At 39.3% G+C, this 16399-nt stretch overlaps 1 protein-coding gene across 1 annotated transcript in view; it reads right to left on the bottom strand.

Moving 5' to 3' along the window:
* The window catches only part of plxnd1 (plexin D1), a gene marked incomplete at its 5' end in the record, with an annotated part of 152229 nt that overhangs the window by 43133 nt on the left and 92697 nt on the right, over positions 1-16399 (bottom strand). Inside the window, 4 exons of the mRNA XM_083895357.1 lie at positions 3483-3595; positions 5436-5543; positions 7019-7133; positions 14239-14388. Of these exons, the coding sequence (XP_083751483.1) occupies positions 3483-3595; positions 5436-5543; positions 7019-7133; positions 14239-14388 (486 nt within the window). The remainder of the gene's footprint in view (positions 1-3482; positions 3596-5435; positions 5544-7018; positions 7134-14238; positions 14389-16399) is intronic.

The following is a 16399-nucleotide window of genomic DNA, read 5'->3' as shown; positions in this document are numbered from 1 at the left end:
AACTTACACCTCTGGTGGAATCTCACAAGTGTTATCTGTATTTTGATACCAAGATAATTCACATAGAGCTTGTAACTGCAGAGATTTACTCTATTTAGTTTGGGCATGTCATTTTAGAGCAGGGACTCCAAAAAGAGGGTTAGGGAAAACGTGGTTAATGGATTTTCGAGACAAATTGAGGGAGTCTTTGAGCGCGCTGTCATTTACCAGACAGCTACGTTTGGCTGGTTCTTGAACTGTGTCCGAGTCTGAGTCTGACGCCGCTTTGTGTGAGCGTAATCTAAGAGAAGCAGAAGCTCTCGTGTAGAAAGAGGAGCGTGAAAGGTCAACGGCCGGGGAAATGTGCTGTCACAGCAGAAAACTGTGGAGAGACAATAGTGAAGCAGCAGCGTACGCTCACTTTATTTATGTTTGGTGGCAGATCGATGTGTGTAGGAAGGTAGATTTGGTTCCAGACTAAGTAAATGAAGTTCAAAACGAGCCTCAGAATGAGGAAGAAGAGTAATTTACGTGTCTTTGAGTGTTGGTCTGAGTATTTCAGATCTCCTGGGATTTTGTCAACCATCTCTGGTGTTCTCTGAGGTCAGGAGAGAGAGGGAACTGTAATAAAACCTTACAACAGTACTGTAACTCAAAAAAACTACATCCAAACTACTCCATTTTTGTTGAAAAATGCATAAATTCTGCTCCGGATAAGGCTGCCATCCACACTACCTCGCTATTTTAGAGCCATAAAGCAGAGGCTTTTAAAAACACTGCATGGCTAAAGCTGAATAAAAAGCTAGTTTAACATTTACTTTCGGTTGCAGTTTCACCTCGTCAACGCTGTTTCTTATTAGTCATACTTATATTGTGTTCTTTTTAGATAGATAGATAGATAGATAGATAGATAGATAGATAGATAGATAGATAGATAGATAGATAGATAGATAGATAGATAGATAGATAGATAGATAGATAGATAGATAGATATATAGTAAGCTAACTGGCACACTAACTAGCAAGATAGATACGTTGATAGATTGATAGATAGCTCATAAGTTAACTAGCATGCTAACTAGCAAGATAGATAAGATGATAGATAGATAATCTTTGATTCTTTTATTGAAAATACAGTGTAAAAATATGAGAAAATCTGATTTTTGAGATGTTATCCATCTCAAAAATACACCACATGTAAATAGTTATCAGTAGTTACTGCGCAACCAGAGTTAATAAAAACCGATTGTCGTTAAAGGTGAGTGTGGAATTTTATTATACTCATAAATGCTGGTGATAACTCATCAGGTGTGTGACTTATGTTGGTATCTGTGTGTTCGTGCACGGGTGCCAGTAGCTGCTTGATCCTCCTTTATGTAACAATAACTTTCGCAGTTTTGCCATAACCATAAATAAAGGCTACAACCGCCGTGACAGTCAGAGGACACTTAAGCGCCTGGCTCTGACCAAAAAAATAAAATATTACAGGATGCCTGTCAAGTTGGGTCAATATTCCCTCAGGCTTAGTCAGGTTCGGAGAGAACATGTGGAGTTAGTATGGATGTATGGGCAGATTACTGCTGATGTATAGCTCATGTGTAGCCTGAAACACTCATCTGGATGTAATTTTGGTCTGAAAATGTAAAACCATAGCGGTGTGGATGCAGCTGACCCGGCACGACACGTCCGACCGTGATGCAGCAGCTCTACAGCAGCAGGAGACCACACCAGGTGCCACTGCTGCCACTTTAACAGATGTCCTGTGTGAGCTTAAAGGGGTCATATTATGCAAAATCAACTTTTAATCATTATATTTGGGACTCTGGAGGCCCTATGAGTAGGGCAGTAGGGTAGCATTTGTGGTCCTCCTCAGTCTAAGTACAGGAGAGAAAACATGCGATGTCGACTTCCGCACTCATTGCTTCGTCACAATGAGACATTCCTGGAATTGTTGTCTCTCTGAGCTCCGCTTTGTCCCTAAAAAGAATGCGAGAGTGCAGGCGAGGGCGATAGTATCCGGAAGAGCAGAAGTCTGCAAAGTGTTCTATTCTTGGCTGCACAGTGCAGCACAGAGTTCTACACAAACTTCCAGCCTCAGAGGATTTACATTTTATATATGACGCCAATGTGATGATGGCTTTTCAAAAAATGCTAACTGCTGTTAGCTGCCGTTAGCCTCAGTGACGCTAAGGTAGTTTCCTGTGTCTCATTTGCATTTAAAGAGACAGGCACTCAAAAGAGAGCGTTCTGAACAGGGCTGTTTTGGCAGAGTGATTGAACTGCTGTGGTGCTTCATCGTCACATACATGTTCATTGGGACACAACGGCAGAGGCGCAGCTTGTGAACAGAGCTGATGGGGCCCCCGACACTCGGAGCCTGAGGGCTGTTTTTACTGAAATGTGCAGTGACCAGCCACCTCCCCATCCCCCTTACAAAACAATGGGCGATTTGCAATGACATCTCAGTAGGAAACCTCCCTAAAGGGGCCCCACCTCACTTTAACCTGTGTGAAGTTATCGTTCTGCAAGTTGGAAAATGAAGAGGATTATTTACAGTGTAATGTATATCTTTTTTTACTCAGTTGATATGTTTTTTCAGTTATTTACAGTATTTTATTGTTCTATATATTTATATTGTTTTATAATGTGGGTTCTTTACAGTGTAATGTATTTTTTTTTACTAAGTTTATACAGTTTTTTTAAAAGCTATTTACAGTATTTTATTGTTCTTTACATTTATATTTTCACATACTTTTTAATAACTAGGTTTTTCCATGTTATTTCATTCATTTTGGAAAAGAAAATATTTTTCTTTGGGTTCCAATTATTTATAACATAATGGTGATGAACACTGGTTGGAAGGAAGGGCCCCCTGGGAATGTTTGCCTAAGGCCCCTACAGACTCTAGAATCGCCTCTGCACAACTTGTAGAAATAGGGTATAGTATGTCTCCTTTAACAGACTGACTGGTTTCCTTCTCCTCGACCACAAACAGCGTCCAAGTGTCCACTGCAACAAAAAGCCAGCGAGTTCTGACTTTATTGCGTAAGAACGTGTAAACTTGCAAAACCGCGTGGGCGTGTACGAGCTGAGTGACGAGTGTGTTTTGAGAAATCGGGGTAAAAAAAAAGAAGAAAAAGTTTCCTTGTCTCAGTGCCTGCCATTGTTCTGTCTCGCTAACAGTCCATCATGCCTGTGGTTGGACACACAAAGCCTGCTGAGCTGTGTCTGTCTGGGTGGAAAAAGACAAGCCCACACTCACGCTGGATCACACGTTAGAAAAGCGCTTACCTATGGAGAACACATTAACTCTGCAGCAGGGTGCCACACCGAGACACACTGTGTGCTTAAAAGTTCCAAGGTGAATTATTATCCTGAATATGATAAGCTGTGGGGGAAGAGTGGGGGGCGAATAACCCCCCCCCCCCCATTGAGGAAAAATGGTATTGTCAGTCCGCCTAGTCGAGATCAGATAGCGGGGGTTAAAAAATAGGGTTTCTCACCTTGGGGAAGAATGTGCGGGTGACAAACTGTTTGTACTCTAGAAAGGGAATGCCCTGGCTGCGATTCAGCTCCTTGGTGAGGTCTGTCATGTCTGTCTGCAGCTCCGCGAAGCCTGAAAGGACAAAACAACACAAAGAAAACCAAGAAGATCGTAAATCCTGAGACAGTTTTTTTTTTTTAGCCACACTTGTTTATTATATCGGCCTCATCAAGCTCAACAGAAAAAAAAATGAGTCAGACATCTTTTTTTTTTTTCTCCCAGGCTGCTATGGGATCTGAGAGGATCTGACTGGTTTCAGAGGGAAGATATTTTAGTGTAATTTGCCAGATCTGATGCTCAGAACTTAATAGACCAAACAAACACTAATCCCTTGACTTTCTCTCCCTATCGGTTTCCTTCGCACAAATATTTACCAAAAAAAAAATCAACTGAAATCCATTTCTGAGGACCTTCATCCAAAACATGTGTGCAGACATGGAGGAACAGTATCAGCGTGTCCAGACGCTGGCTCTAATCTGCGTCGTAACACTGCAGACACTCTATACGCTCGCATGTTGTAGAAAGAGAGGGGATCATGTTCCTCGTCTGATGAGGAAAATGGAAATCCCTTTATGGAAACACGCTTCCTGTTGCGGGATAACGGACGCATTTAGGTTACAATGTTACAATTTTCTTTGGACAAGTGTTTGTGGAGAAAGGAAACGGCAATAAGAGACGTGAGGGATTGAAAGAGATTTGAGGGAGGTTTGAACAACAAAACCTCCTTTTAATCTCATTCCCGGAAGCAGGAATATGTCATTTTTCCTTCTTCTTCTTCTTCTTCCTCTTCTGCTTTTCCTCAGCAGAACTATAACTCGTATTGTTGCATTGTGCACACTCACCGTGATCTTGGCCACAAATCTATCCTTGTCCTCTGACTAAATAACCTCTCCTCCTCCCACGCTCTGCTTCTCCTCGGACCTGACTCCCGCTCCTATCGCTTCCTCCCTCCATTTCTCTTTCTCTATCCGTTCCCCCCTCTATCTCTACGCCATAAATCTGAGGGCTCAGACAGCGCAGTGGCCTTCACACGGCGTTACTCTGAATCTCCACACACACACACACACACACACACACACACAGACACACACATGCACACACACACACAGTGTTCTTCTGGGTTAGACAAAGCAGAGGCGATGTGGTCACTGAGTGCGTCTGTGTGAGTGACTGATCATTTGTCAGACCATGTATTTTGGAAGTCATGCTGACTCGGCACAAATCTGTCATCTGCCATATCACACCCCCCCCCCCACACACACACACACTTCAGACAAGAAACAAATACACATTTATCACCCACTAACGCACAACACACACATGCGAAAAACACAAATGTGGTCAATGTTTATGTCAATGTATTTTTGTGTTTTTTTGAATATATAGATATATGTGTATATAATGTATGTGAAAAAATATGTGTAACCTAATATATATATACATATATTAGGTTACACATATTTTCACACGGCGTTATATATATAGGTTATTATATATATTAGGTATATATGTATGTATATGTGTATATATGTATATATATTAGATATATAGGTATATACATATATGTATACATATATATATATATATAATATAATATATACCTAAGGTATTATACATTATATATATACATATTAGGGCTGTCAAAATATTAAAATGTTTAATCAGATTAAGCTGTGGATTAATCATGATGGTAATTACCATTTCGTAAATATGCCAGAAAATTCAAATTTTCTCTTTATATTGTTGTAGGAAAGAAAAGAATGAATAATGTACATGAAAATATAAATGTAAAGAACAATAAAGGGCTGTAAATAAAACCCTATATAAACTTAGTCAAAAAATGTACACGTTATACATCGTAAACAATTGTAATAGTTTTTTGTTATCGTCTTCTTCTGTGGTGTGAACGCACCTTTGCGGATCTCCTCTCTGATCTGGGACTCCATCTCCTCCATTTGCACCAGGGTTTTCTGCCAGTAGCGCTCGGCCCTGCGACTCTTTGTGCAGTAAACCACCAGAGCTGAGAAACGACAAAAGGTTGTTGTTATTGAAGGCTTCCAGTCAACGAGGAAGTAAGAGAGAGACTTTTTTAAATTCATGAAAACATCTCACAGATGGTTTGTTTGTATGTTTTTATGCTAACACTTTAGATAAGGGAACACAAACTCACCATTAACTAGGCGTTTAGTAACATATAAGTCACATACTGGTCCTTTAATTAGTAATAATTATTAACACCATATTCTACCTCTAATACAACATGAATATATTTTTCCTACATAAATGGTCAATAAATGCTTAATATTTACTAATAAAGGGCTAGTATGCGACTTACACTACCGTTTAAAAGTTTGGGCTCACTTAGAAATGTCCTTATTTTTGACGGAAAAGCACTTTTTTCAATGAATATAACATTAAATGAAACAGAAATACACTCTACATGCTTGGTAAACGACTATTCTAGCTGCAAACGTCTGGTTTTTAATGGAAGTGTTCTAATGCTACATTGTGTTTGCTAATGGCGTTAGAAGGCTATTGGATGATTAGAAAACCCTTGAAAACCCTTGTACAATGATGTTAGCACAGCTGAAAACAGTTTTGCTGGTTCTTTGACGAAAGGGCAAAATGATTATTTTGAATAAAAATCATTATTTCTAATCTTGTCAATGTCTTGACTATATTTTCTATTCCTTTTGCAACTCTTTTGATGAATGAAAGTGTGACTTTTAATGGAAAACACAACATAAATTGTATAGGTGAGCCCAAACCTTTGAACGGTAGTGTAAGTTGCATACTAGCCCTTTATTAGTAATCATTTAGCATGTATTAACACCTTATTCTACCTCTATTACGACATGAATTAAGACATAAGGTGTTAATACATGCTTAATAATTACTAATAAAGGGCTAGTATGAAACTTATATGCACGTTAGTAAAGCACCTAGTTAATGGTGAATATGTGTTCCCTAATATTTTACATACAAATGTACGTCAACGTTTGCAGTCAAACTTTCTGCCGTAATTAAAACGTATCATATATATATATGTAGAGATATAATAAGAGTTTCAACAGCACGGTTACACTCAACATCTGTACAGGAAGGAGAAAAAACAGCTCTGTTGAGTATCTGATAACAAATTCAAAGCTGGGAAATGTGAGAAAAATCTAATTAACACCAATTTCACCCATACACCTGCCCTGCACACACACACACGCATGCACGCACACACACACACACACACACACACACACACACACACACACACACACACACACACACACACGCACACACACACACACACACACTCAGAGCAGACAGTGAAGTCTTTGTGCAGCGTCTGCATGAAGAGATGAAGCAAGTGCAGGGGGAAAAATCTGTGACGCTCCCAGAAATTCCTTTTATCTGATCCACATCTGGAGCGTCCATTGCTCACAGCGGGTGCTCGTCCATCATGTGCCGGCGAGCGTGTCTCACACACAGACACGAACTTACCCACAGTGCACAGCAGCAGCAGCACGCAGCACACCACGATGGACACCACGATGGCCAGCTCGCTTCCGCCGAGCTGCACTTTGGCGATGATGCGATGGAAGTTCCCCACTTGGACCTGGGAAAAAGGGGAACAAAAAGTATTAAAGTAAAACAAGAGCTCTGAAAAAGAACCGAAGAAGCCTTTTGGACGAGATAAAGCCTTCAACGTAACTCAAGCGAACGCAGCTGCGTGGTACGAACTCCTGAAGATGACTATGAGTGGATGAACCATCCGTGACCTTGTAGGAGACTGAGTGACCTTGGGGGAGGCTAGTATTTGAGACTTGTACACACACTCACAGTGTAAAACGAAGTTCAAACCAGAAAACTTCTTCTTTGATTAACTTTGCAGCAGCCCTTGTTGGTGCTGGATTCAAGCAAAGACTTCACAAAACACAAAATCCAAAATGTTCCATGAGATTTCCAGGACCTGCGTGTTCTACTCGTCCAACCCCTGGTGTTCTGTGTTTAACTGTTATTCTGTTTGGACAAGATACACAAGGAGAAACTTCAAAATAAAACAGGAAACAGGAAACTGGACAACCAGACGGAGAACTAAAAACCTAGTGGACGGCCTGGAAGATTCAGGAGGCAGTTTGTCGTTTAATTTCGAAATGATCTTTCCTGGACACTTGTGTGGCTATAATTATATAGATATGTGATTGTGTTTCATATCTGTATCTGGAGCATCTGTGTGCATGTTTTTGTGTATATTTACTACTGTGTTTTGATGATGTCTCACATTAAAAGGCCACACAAACAAGTCCTCATGGGTTTGTTTGGTTCCCCTATAATATGTTTTGCTTCTATATGCATATTAGGGATGTGAATCTTTGGTTGGTTCACGATTCGTTTCCGATTCTCGATTCAACCGATTCGATTCATACAATTTTCGATTCAAAATCGATTCTCGATTCAACCGATTTCGATTCATATAATTCTCGATTCGACCGATTCGATTCAAAATCGATTCTCGATTCAACCGATTCGATTCATACAATTCTCAATCCAAACGATTCGATTCAAAATCGATTCTCAATTCATAAAATTCTCGATTCAAACGATTAGATTCAAAATCGATTCTCGATTCAACCAATTTGATTCATACAATTCTCGAGTCAAAATCGATTCTCGATTCAAAAATTGATACAATACAGTTTGTATAAGATAATGTGATCACACAAAGGCAAACTTAAGACAAAAGTTAACATTTATTCATTCAAAACAAATAAAAACGTACTTACTGTACAAAAAAATAACTTAAGCATAAATAAAAGCTTAGGCTAGCTGCCTTTTTCTCCCTGAAGTTACAAAAATAAACTGAACACAAATAACAGAAACTGGTGTTTTGTGTGGTTTTACAAAATAGAAATTTTAAAAAATATATCTATTTTATTGAAGTTTATGAATCGATTCAGAATCATGGATGATTAGAATCGCGATTCCCACCCCTAATGCATATATACCTATTTGTAGATGGAATAATTGTCATATACTACGCTCCTGAATGGATATTTGTTTTACTATTCTTCTTCTCCCTCTTCTTAGAATAGATGGTAAAGATGAGAGATTTAAGGCCATAACTATGTATCATGTCATTTCCATGGCTCTTTTTCTTTCTAAAATCTAACATTTCACATGACATCATTTGTGCGTAACGTCTGCACCACATGTGCGATGCGTACGATCGCGGTGATTTAAGGCGAATCAGATTTCTGAGGCTGGAAGCGAGAAAAAGGCGGCGAGGACAGAGACGGAGAGAGGGCGAGGCAGGAGAGACGGTGTGAGCATATTAACTATTCTCTGTGTAACACGGTGTGGAAATGCTCGCCGTGTAATGGAAACACCAGTGTCTGCACAAATGCACGTGTGCACACATTTCAACATGGACACAGGTGCAGGGAAACAGGAGGAGAGGAAAAAAAAAAAAAAACAACAGCACAAAGTAGATTTTGAAAAATGGTCTCGCTGCAACGAGCTGGAAGAGTCGCGTAGTTCATAGTAACCCAGATGTGACAAGAAAAGGACTTTCACTTCTGCCTTCTGATTAGTCAGCAGGGTCTCTGTGGTCCCTCCTCACATCCTTCTCTCTCTCTCTGCTTCCCCCCCTCATCTGAACAGACTTCATAGAAAGAAGAAAATCCAAATCCCTCTAACGCTGGGAAACTGCCTCACTGGACTCACGCTGCCTTATTTTCCCTCATTCCCTCGTTTCTCTTTCTATTCCCGGCATTTATTTATTTATTTATTTATCCAGACCAGCGAGAGGACACTGCATCAGCCAGCGCTGCTTTAATGGAGGGGGGGGTGGGGGGAGAGTGTCATTGTTCTGTGTTCCTGTTTCACTCAGGGAAAAAAAACAAAAAAAAACACAACCACTGCTTCCCAACATCCAGTTCTGCCCCTGAGAGAAAGTGAAAGACACAAATGACCATAAACTACGCGGCGGACTCAACATCAGGGGCGCAGCTTGTGAACAGGCAAGGCAGGCAACTGCTTGGGGCCCCTGAGCTGATAGGGGGGCCCCGACACTCGGAGCCTGAGGGCTGTCTTTACTGAAATGTGCAGTGACCAGCCGCCTCCCCGTCCCCCTTTAACAACAATGGCCGATTTGCAATGACAGGGGATTTTTTACAGTGTAATGCATATTTTTTTTTACTCAGTTTATATGTTTTTTTCAGTTATTTTACAGTATTTTATTGTTCTATATATTCATATTGTGTCATAATGTGGGTTCTTAACAGTGTAATGTATTTTTTATTACTAAGTTTATATAGTTTTTAAAAGCTATTTACAGTATTTTATTGTTCTTCCGTACGTAAATTTTAATTACAAGGTTTTTCCATGTTATTTCATTCTTTTTGAAAAAAAATAAAAAATATTTTGAACTCATACATTTTTCGTTGGTGTCGGATTATTTATAACATAATGGTGATGAACACTGGTTGGAAGGAAGGGCCCCCTGGGAATTTTTGCCTAGGGCCCCTACAGACTCTAGAATCGCCTCTGCTCAACATGCATGCGTTTATTCAAATGTGCCGACACACGGCGGTTGTGTATTTATGCTCCTGTCGAAACGTGTACACACAAATCACCGCTGGCAGAGTGCACAGGCGGCTGGGCCGGGGGGGGGGGGATCAGGCGGGGGCCACCCATTTGTGTTATGGCATCTCATGTGACCCCTGCCCTAGCCTTTATGTCCGCGCTAATTGCGCGTGTTTATTCTCAGACATCCTAAGAGACGTACGGACGGATGGATGGATGGATGGATGGGGGTGGAGAAGGTGGAGCTGGAGTGAGTCACAGGTAGAGACGAGGCAGAGGGAGAAATAAAAGTTGTTTCCGTCTATTTCTGTGTTCACGGAAGTGTTTTAAAGCGGAGAAGAGGACATTTAATGTCCCGAGAAGCTTCTCTACACAAGCTGCAAACTCTTCCTAATGTTAATCCCAACACTTGGGTAAGACTTTAGATTAGAGAACACATATTCACCATTAACTAGGTGCTTACTAACATGCATATAAGTCGCATACTAGGTCTTTATTAGTAAATATTAAGCACTTATGTAGGAAAAATATTAATTCATGTCGTAATAGATGTAGAATAAGGTGCTTAATGATTACTAATAAAGGGCTAGTATGCGACTTATATATGTTAGTAAGCGCCAAGTAAATGGTGAATATGTGTTCCCTAATCTAAAGTCTTACCCAGAGTTGTTATATAATAAAGTACAAATACTTCCTTACTGTACTTATGTACGAAATTCACGTATCTGTACTTTGTTATTTATATTTCTAGAAACTTTTACTCCACTACATTTCCTCTAACTAACTTCGTTGCTCGTGACTACCAAATAAAATCAGAAGAAGAAGAAGAGTTGGTATTATGGTCTGTATTTATATAGAGCTTCTCTAGTCGTGATTGAACTACTTTAAACTACAGTTTTCACCCTTTCATACACTCTTAGAAATAAGGGTTCCAAAAGGGTTCTTCTACAAGGGCTGAGGTTCTACCTGGAACCATTTGCTTCTAAAAAAAACCTTTTCCTGAAGAAAGGGTTTTTCAAGGGTTCTTGGTAACACTAATGTTTCCAGTAAGAACCATTTTGATCCAGAGAACCCTTTAAAACCCCTTTCCTGAATAAAGGGTTCCAGGTGGAACCTTTACAAAAGGGTTCTACCTGGAGCCAAAAAGGGTTCTCCTATGAGGACAAGCTGAAGAACCTTATTTGGTACTCTTTTATTTCTAAGAGTTCAGGCTTCAACATGGGTCTTTGCTCAAGGACACACATAGACTAGAAGAGCCAAGAATTGAACCCACAACCTTCCAGTTGAAAAACAACTCGCCCTACCGCTGTCCATCTTCTACAAATACATTTTATGTCAGAATATGACTTTATGAATAATTAAGTACAGTAAATGTCATATACTTTAAGACTTTTACTGAAGTAATCTTATCAAAAAGTGACTTAAACTTCTACCAAAGTCATTTTCTGGTGAGATACTTTTACTCAAGTATCCCTTTAAGGTACTTTATACACGACTGGCTGCAGGTGGTAACAAAAATCATCATAAAACTACTTTTACGATGTGCTGTATGACATAAATCACTCTTATCAAGCAAAAATGACTTTTGTTTTGAAAGTCATTGCCATACTTTTTACTTTTGGCTCAATTCCACTTTTACTTCTAAAACTTAAGTAAATTTTATACCAGAAAATGACTTTTTCATATTTAAAGACTTACTGATGTAATTATTATAAAAAAGTGACTTCAACTTCTACCAAAGTCATTTTCTGGTAAAAAAAAAAATACTTGTACTTTTACTCAAGTATCCCTTTAAGGTACATTTTAGAGCTGCAACTGACGATTATTTTTGTAATCGATTAATCTGTCGATTCTTTTCTCCATAAATCAATTAATTGGTCCATAAAATGTCAGAAAACGTTAAAAAACTTAATGTCTTGTTTTGTCCTCAGTTTGAATGATTTCTTTGTGTGGAACAAAGAAACAAAGAACATTTTCACATTTAATAAGCTAAAAGAATCAGAAATCCTGTTTTAATCAGCTTCAAACAGATTAATCGATAATCATAATACTTGATTAATCGAATATTGACCCTGGTCTATCTCTTTGATTTGACAAAGACTTTCATATTGTGTTTTTGTTTGCTGGTTTAATTAATTCATCATAATTCATTAAATAAAAACAAAAATCCGTATTGCAGCCCAGGATCCTGTGGTGTTTCATCCATCACAAAAGTCCCTCAGCGGAGGATGAGCATCGCCAAGTGTGATCAGGCCCTGGGACGTGTCGTCCTGTCGCTGATTAAACATTTTTAACTTCCTCAATCTGCCAGAGTGCGGAGGCATGTTATTAAAAAAAAAAAAAAAAAAAAAAATGATGACAATGTTACAGGCAAGTTTACTCACACGAGTACAATTTTCATTTCACGCACGAAAAACTCTGTTTTTGTTTTCGTACGCTGCAACACAACACAACACAACACAGCACAACACAACACAAAACAACACAACCCAGAGACTCGTGGCGCTTTGACACACAGGTCGACGAAGAGGACGGGCAGTAATGAAGAGAGCGAGTGCGAGCATATGGCCACAATTTTTACATTCAGCCTCCTTTTAAAAAGTTAGAAAAACAATGATTAGAGTTCAGACACACACACACACACACACACACACACACACACACACACACACACACACACACACACACACACACACACACACACACACACACACACACACACTCTAACATATGCTTGTGAGCTATTTTAGCAAACCTGTCACGGTCTGGCTCATATTTAAATATAGATGAGTGGCCCCCTCCTCCTTTAATAAAGCCTTATCACAACAGCAGGGACAACAACAGATGGGGAACGTGGGCAGAGGAAAGAGTGTCTGGTTTTATCAGGACAGCACCAGGGCTTCACCACATCTTGATTAAGACCTTTTTGATTGTTACGCAGAGAAAGTTCGAAGACACAATAAATAAATAAAAACACACAAGGGGGAGGAGCGAAATAACATCTCAAGACTCTATTAAGGGGTTTACAACAAATGAAAGGTGTGTGTGAACATGTAAAACGGAAATGGGAGAATCTAGTTTTAAGCGAAGAAGATTGGGAATATTTATGTGAGATACAAAGGAAAACTTCAAATTCAACACCACGGAGAGAGTTCTGTTGGAAGAACCTGTGGATGGATCATTTTCACATATTTTGGTCTTGTTCAATGTTGGTCCCTTTCTGGCGTACAGAAGAGGATTAGGGCCACACAGGATGAAAAAATATTTGAAAATAATTCTGACTTTAAAACTCAGAATTCTTACTTTATTCTCAGAATTCTGTCTTTTAACTCAGAATTCTGATTTTATTCTCAGGATTCTGACTTTAATCTCGGAATACTGACTTCAAAACTCATAATTCCAACTTTATTCTCATAATTCTGACTTTATTCTGAGAATTCTGACTTTTAAACTCTGAGTTTTCAAGTCATTCTGACTTTATTCTCATAATTCTGACTATTCTGGGAATTCTGACGTTAAAACTCGGAATTCTGTCTTTAATCTCAGAATACTGACTTTAAAACTCATAATTCTGACTTTTATTCTCATAATTCAGACTTCAAACTCAGAATTCAGACTTTAATCTCAGAATTCGGACTTTAAACTCAGAAGTGTGTTTTATTATTACTATCTTTTATGTGATCGAGTGAGGACCAATCATCTCTGTCTGTATTGTCAGGGGACTCGTGGATGTATTACTGTGCGAGTCACTTGCAGTTTACAGATGAATGGTTGAGATTGGCGTATTGATGTGTGAATGAATGTGTGAAATTCACAATAAAAACAGAATTTAAAGAAAAAGAAACTTAAAGAGACTTAAGGAGAAGATTTAAACAGATAATGGTGAACAGTAAACACGCCTCCACTCACACTCACAGAGATCAGAGGTCTTTTTCAGCCAGTGGACCTCACAGATGGTCTGGATTCTGACTAAATGTTTGGACAGCGTTCTGTCTGACAGATGGATGATATCTTTAAATGATCAAGGTCTATTGAGCAATATTTCCAACACAAGGTCGTCCTGTGTGTGTGTGTGTGTGTGTGTGTGTGTGTGTGTGTGTTTGTGCTTTGGTGTCGAACATGGATGGTGTACTCACAGTGACAGGTAGCTCTCGCTCGCTGGAGCTCAGCAGTCCATTGATGGTGCAGTGAAACAGCTGGTCATTATGGAAGCTGATGTTACAGGGATAGGAGCCAATCATCACCGAGTATTCCTCCGGTGCCAGCTCCAGATCACTCGGCCCTTTCTGTTGCCAGAAACGAACAAAAAAACAGCCGTCAGCCGGGTCGGTGGTATAAGAGAGCAGAGGGTCCTGCTTTGAACAGGAACAGATAACATTCATTATGAGACACACACACACACACACATACACACACACACACACACACACACACATACACTACCGTTGGGGTCACTTAGAAATGTCCTTATTTTTGAAGGAAAAACACTTTTTTCAATGAATATAACATTAAATGAATCAGAAATACACTCTATACATTGTTAATGTGGTAAATGACTATTCTAGCTGCAAACGTCTGGTTTTTAATGGAATATGTACACTGCCATCTAAAAGTTTGGGGTCACCAATACAATTTTTTTGTGTTTTCCTTTAAAAGTCAGACTTTTATTCATCAAAAGAGTTTCAAAATGAATAGAAAATATAGTCAAGACATTTACAAGATTAGAAATAATGATTTCTTATTAAAAACAATAATGTTGCCCTTTTGTCACAGAACCAGCAAAACTGTTTTCAGCTGTGCTAACATCATTGCACAAGGGTTTTCAAATCATCCAATTGCCTTCTAACGCCATTAGCAAACACAATGTATCATTAGAACACTGGAAATGGGCCTCTATAGACTCTTAGAAATAAGGGTTCCAAAAGAGTCCTTTCCCAAAGAGAGGGTTCTTGGTAACACAAAAAAATGGTTCCAGTAAGAACCATTTTGATCCAGAGAACCCTTTAAAAACCCGTTCTCGACGTGAAAAGGGTTCTTGGTGGAACCCTCCAAAAAGGGTTCTCCTAGGAGGACATGCCGAAGAACCTTATATGGTTCTACTTAGCACTTTTATTTCTAAGAGTGTACACTGTACATACTCCATTAAAAAACCAGACATTTGCAGCTAGAATAGTCGTTTACCACATTAACAATGTATAGAGTGTATTTATGATTCACTTAATAATATATTCATTGAAAAAAAGTGCTTTTGATTAAAAAATAAGGACATTTCTAAGTGAGTCCAAACTTAGTGTACATAGGTGTGTAGAGGCCCATTTCCAGTGTTCTAATGGTACATTGTGTTTGCTAATGGCGTTAGAAGACTATTGGATGATTAGAAAACCCTTGTGCAATGATGTTAGCACAGCTGAAAACAGTTTTGCTGGTTCTTTGACGAAAGGGCAACATTAATATTTGGAATAAAAATTTATTATTTCTAATCTTGTCAATGTCTTGACTATATTTTCTATTCTGTCTGATAAAGTCTAACTTTTAATGTAAAACACAAAACAATTGTATAGGTTGACCCCAAACTTTTGAACGGTAGTGTATATATATATGTATATATCGACAGTGAGCAGAGGCAGAGTCTGTCATACAGCTGGAGAACAGGAAGCCAAAGAGAAAACTCATCCAGTTTTTGGGCTAGAGTTCAGCTTAAAGCAGCAAACACTCCCCGCTGCCTCTCCTCCTCATATTGCGAGGCGAGTTTCCTACAAACAAACTTGCTGACAGTCACTCCTGCCGGCGCCCAGAATAACATTCTCAGGGCCTTAACAGGAGCATGTTGAAATAAGCTGATCACGTCTTTTTTTTTTTTGTCAATCCGGGGCCTCTCCTGCGTCAATCAAAAGCTCCACGTCGAGAGCTTTCAGCGGCAAAGAAGCCTGATTGTGTCACAGCGATATCGTCGGGGTTATCAAACGCGTTGGATTGTAAAAAATTGGGTGCGTGGAGTTTGAAGAGTTTGAGGGAAAATGTCATTAGTTTGCATTATGGTAGAAAGCCGGGAGCCGGAGTTGGAGTATTGAACTGGTGATGATCATACTACAGACGGAGAGTCACGATAACGCTGCATCTGCTGCTTCTATTTAGTCTCCAAACCATCTGGAAGTGCAACAGTAAATAGCCGGAATACCCCTTTAACACGTCCCTATGGATTTGTTTGCCTTAGCAAGTCATCATATTTAATTTACAGTTACAGGACATGAGGCTTTCACACTGCAGTGTGTGAGTGTGTCAAAGGACGAACATGTT

Source organism: Microchirus variegatus (genome assembly GCF_963457635.1).
Source record: "Microchirus variegatus genome assembly, chromosome: 9".
NCBI lineage: Eukaryota > Metazoa > Chordata > Actinopteri > Pleuronectiformes > Soleidae > Microchirus > Microchirus variegatus.
Note: the sequence above shows the minus strand (reverse complement) of the source record. Positions and strands in the feature narration are given on the sequence as shown.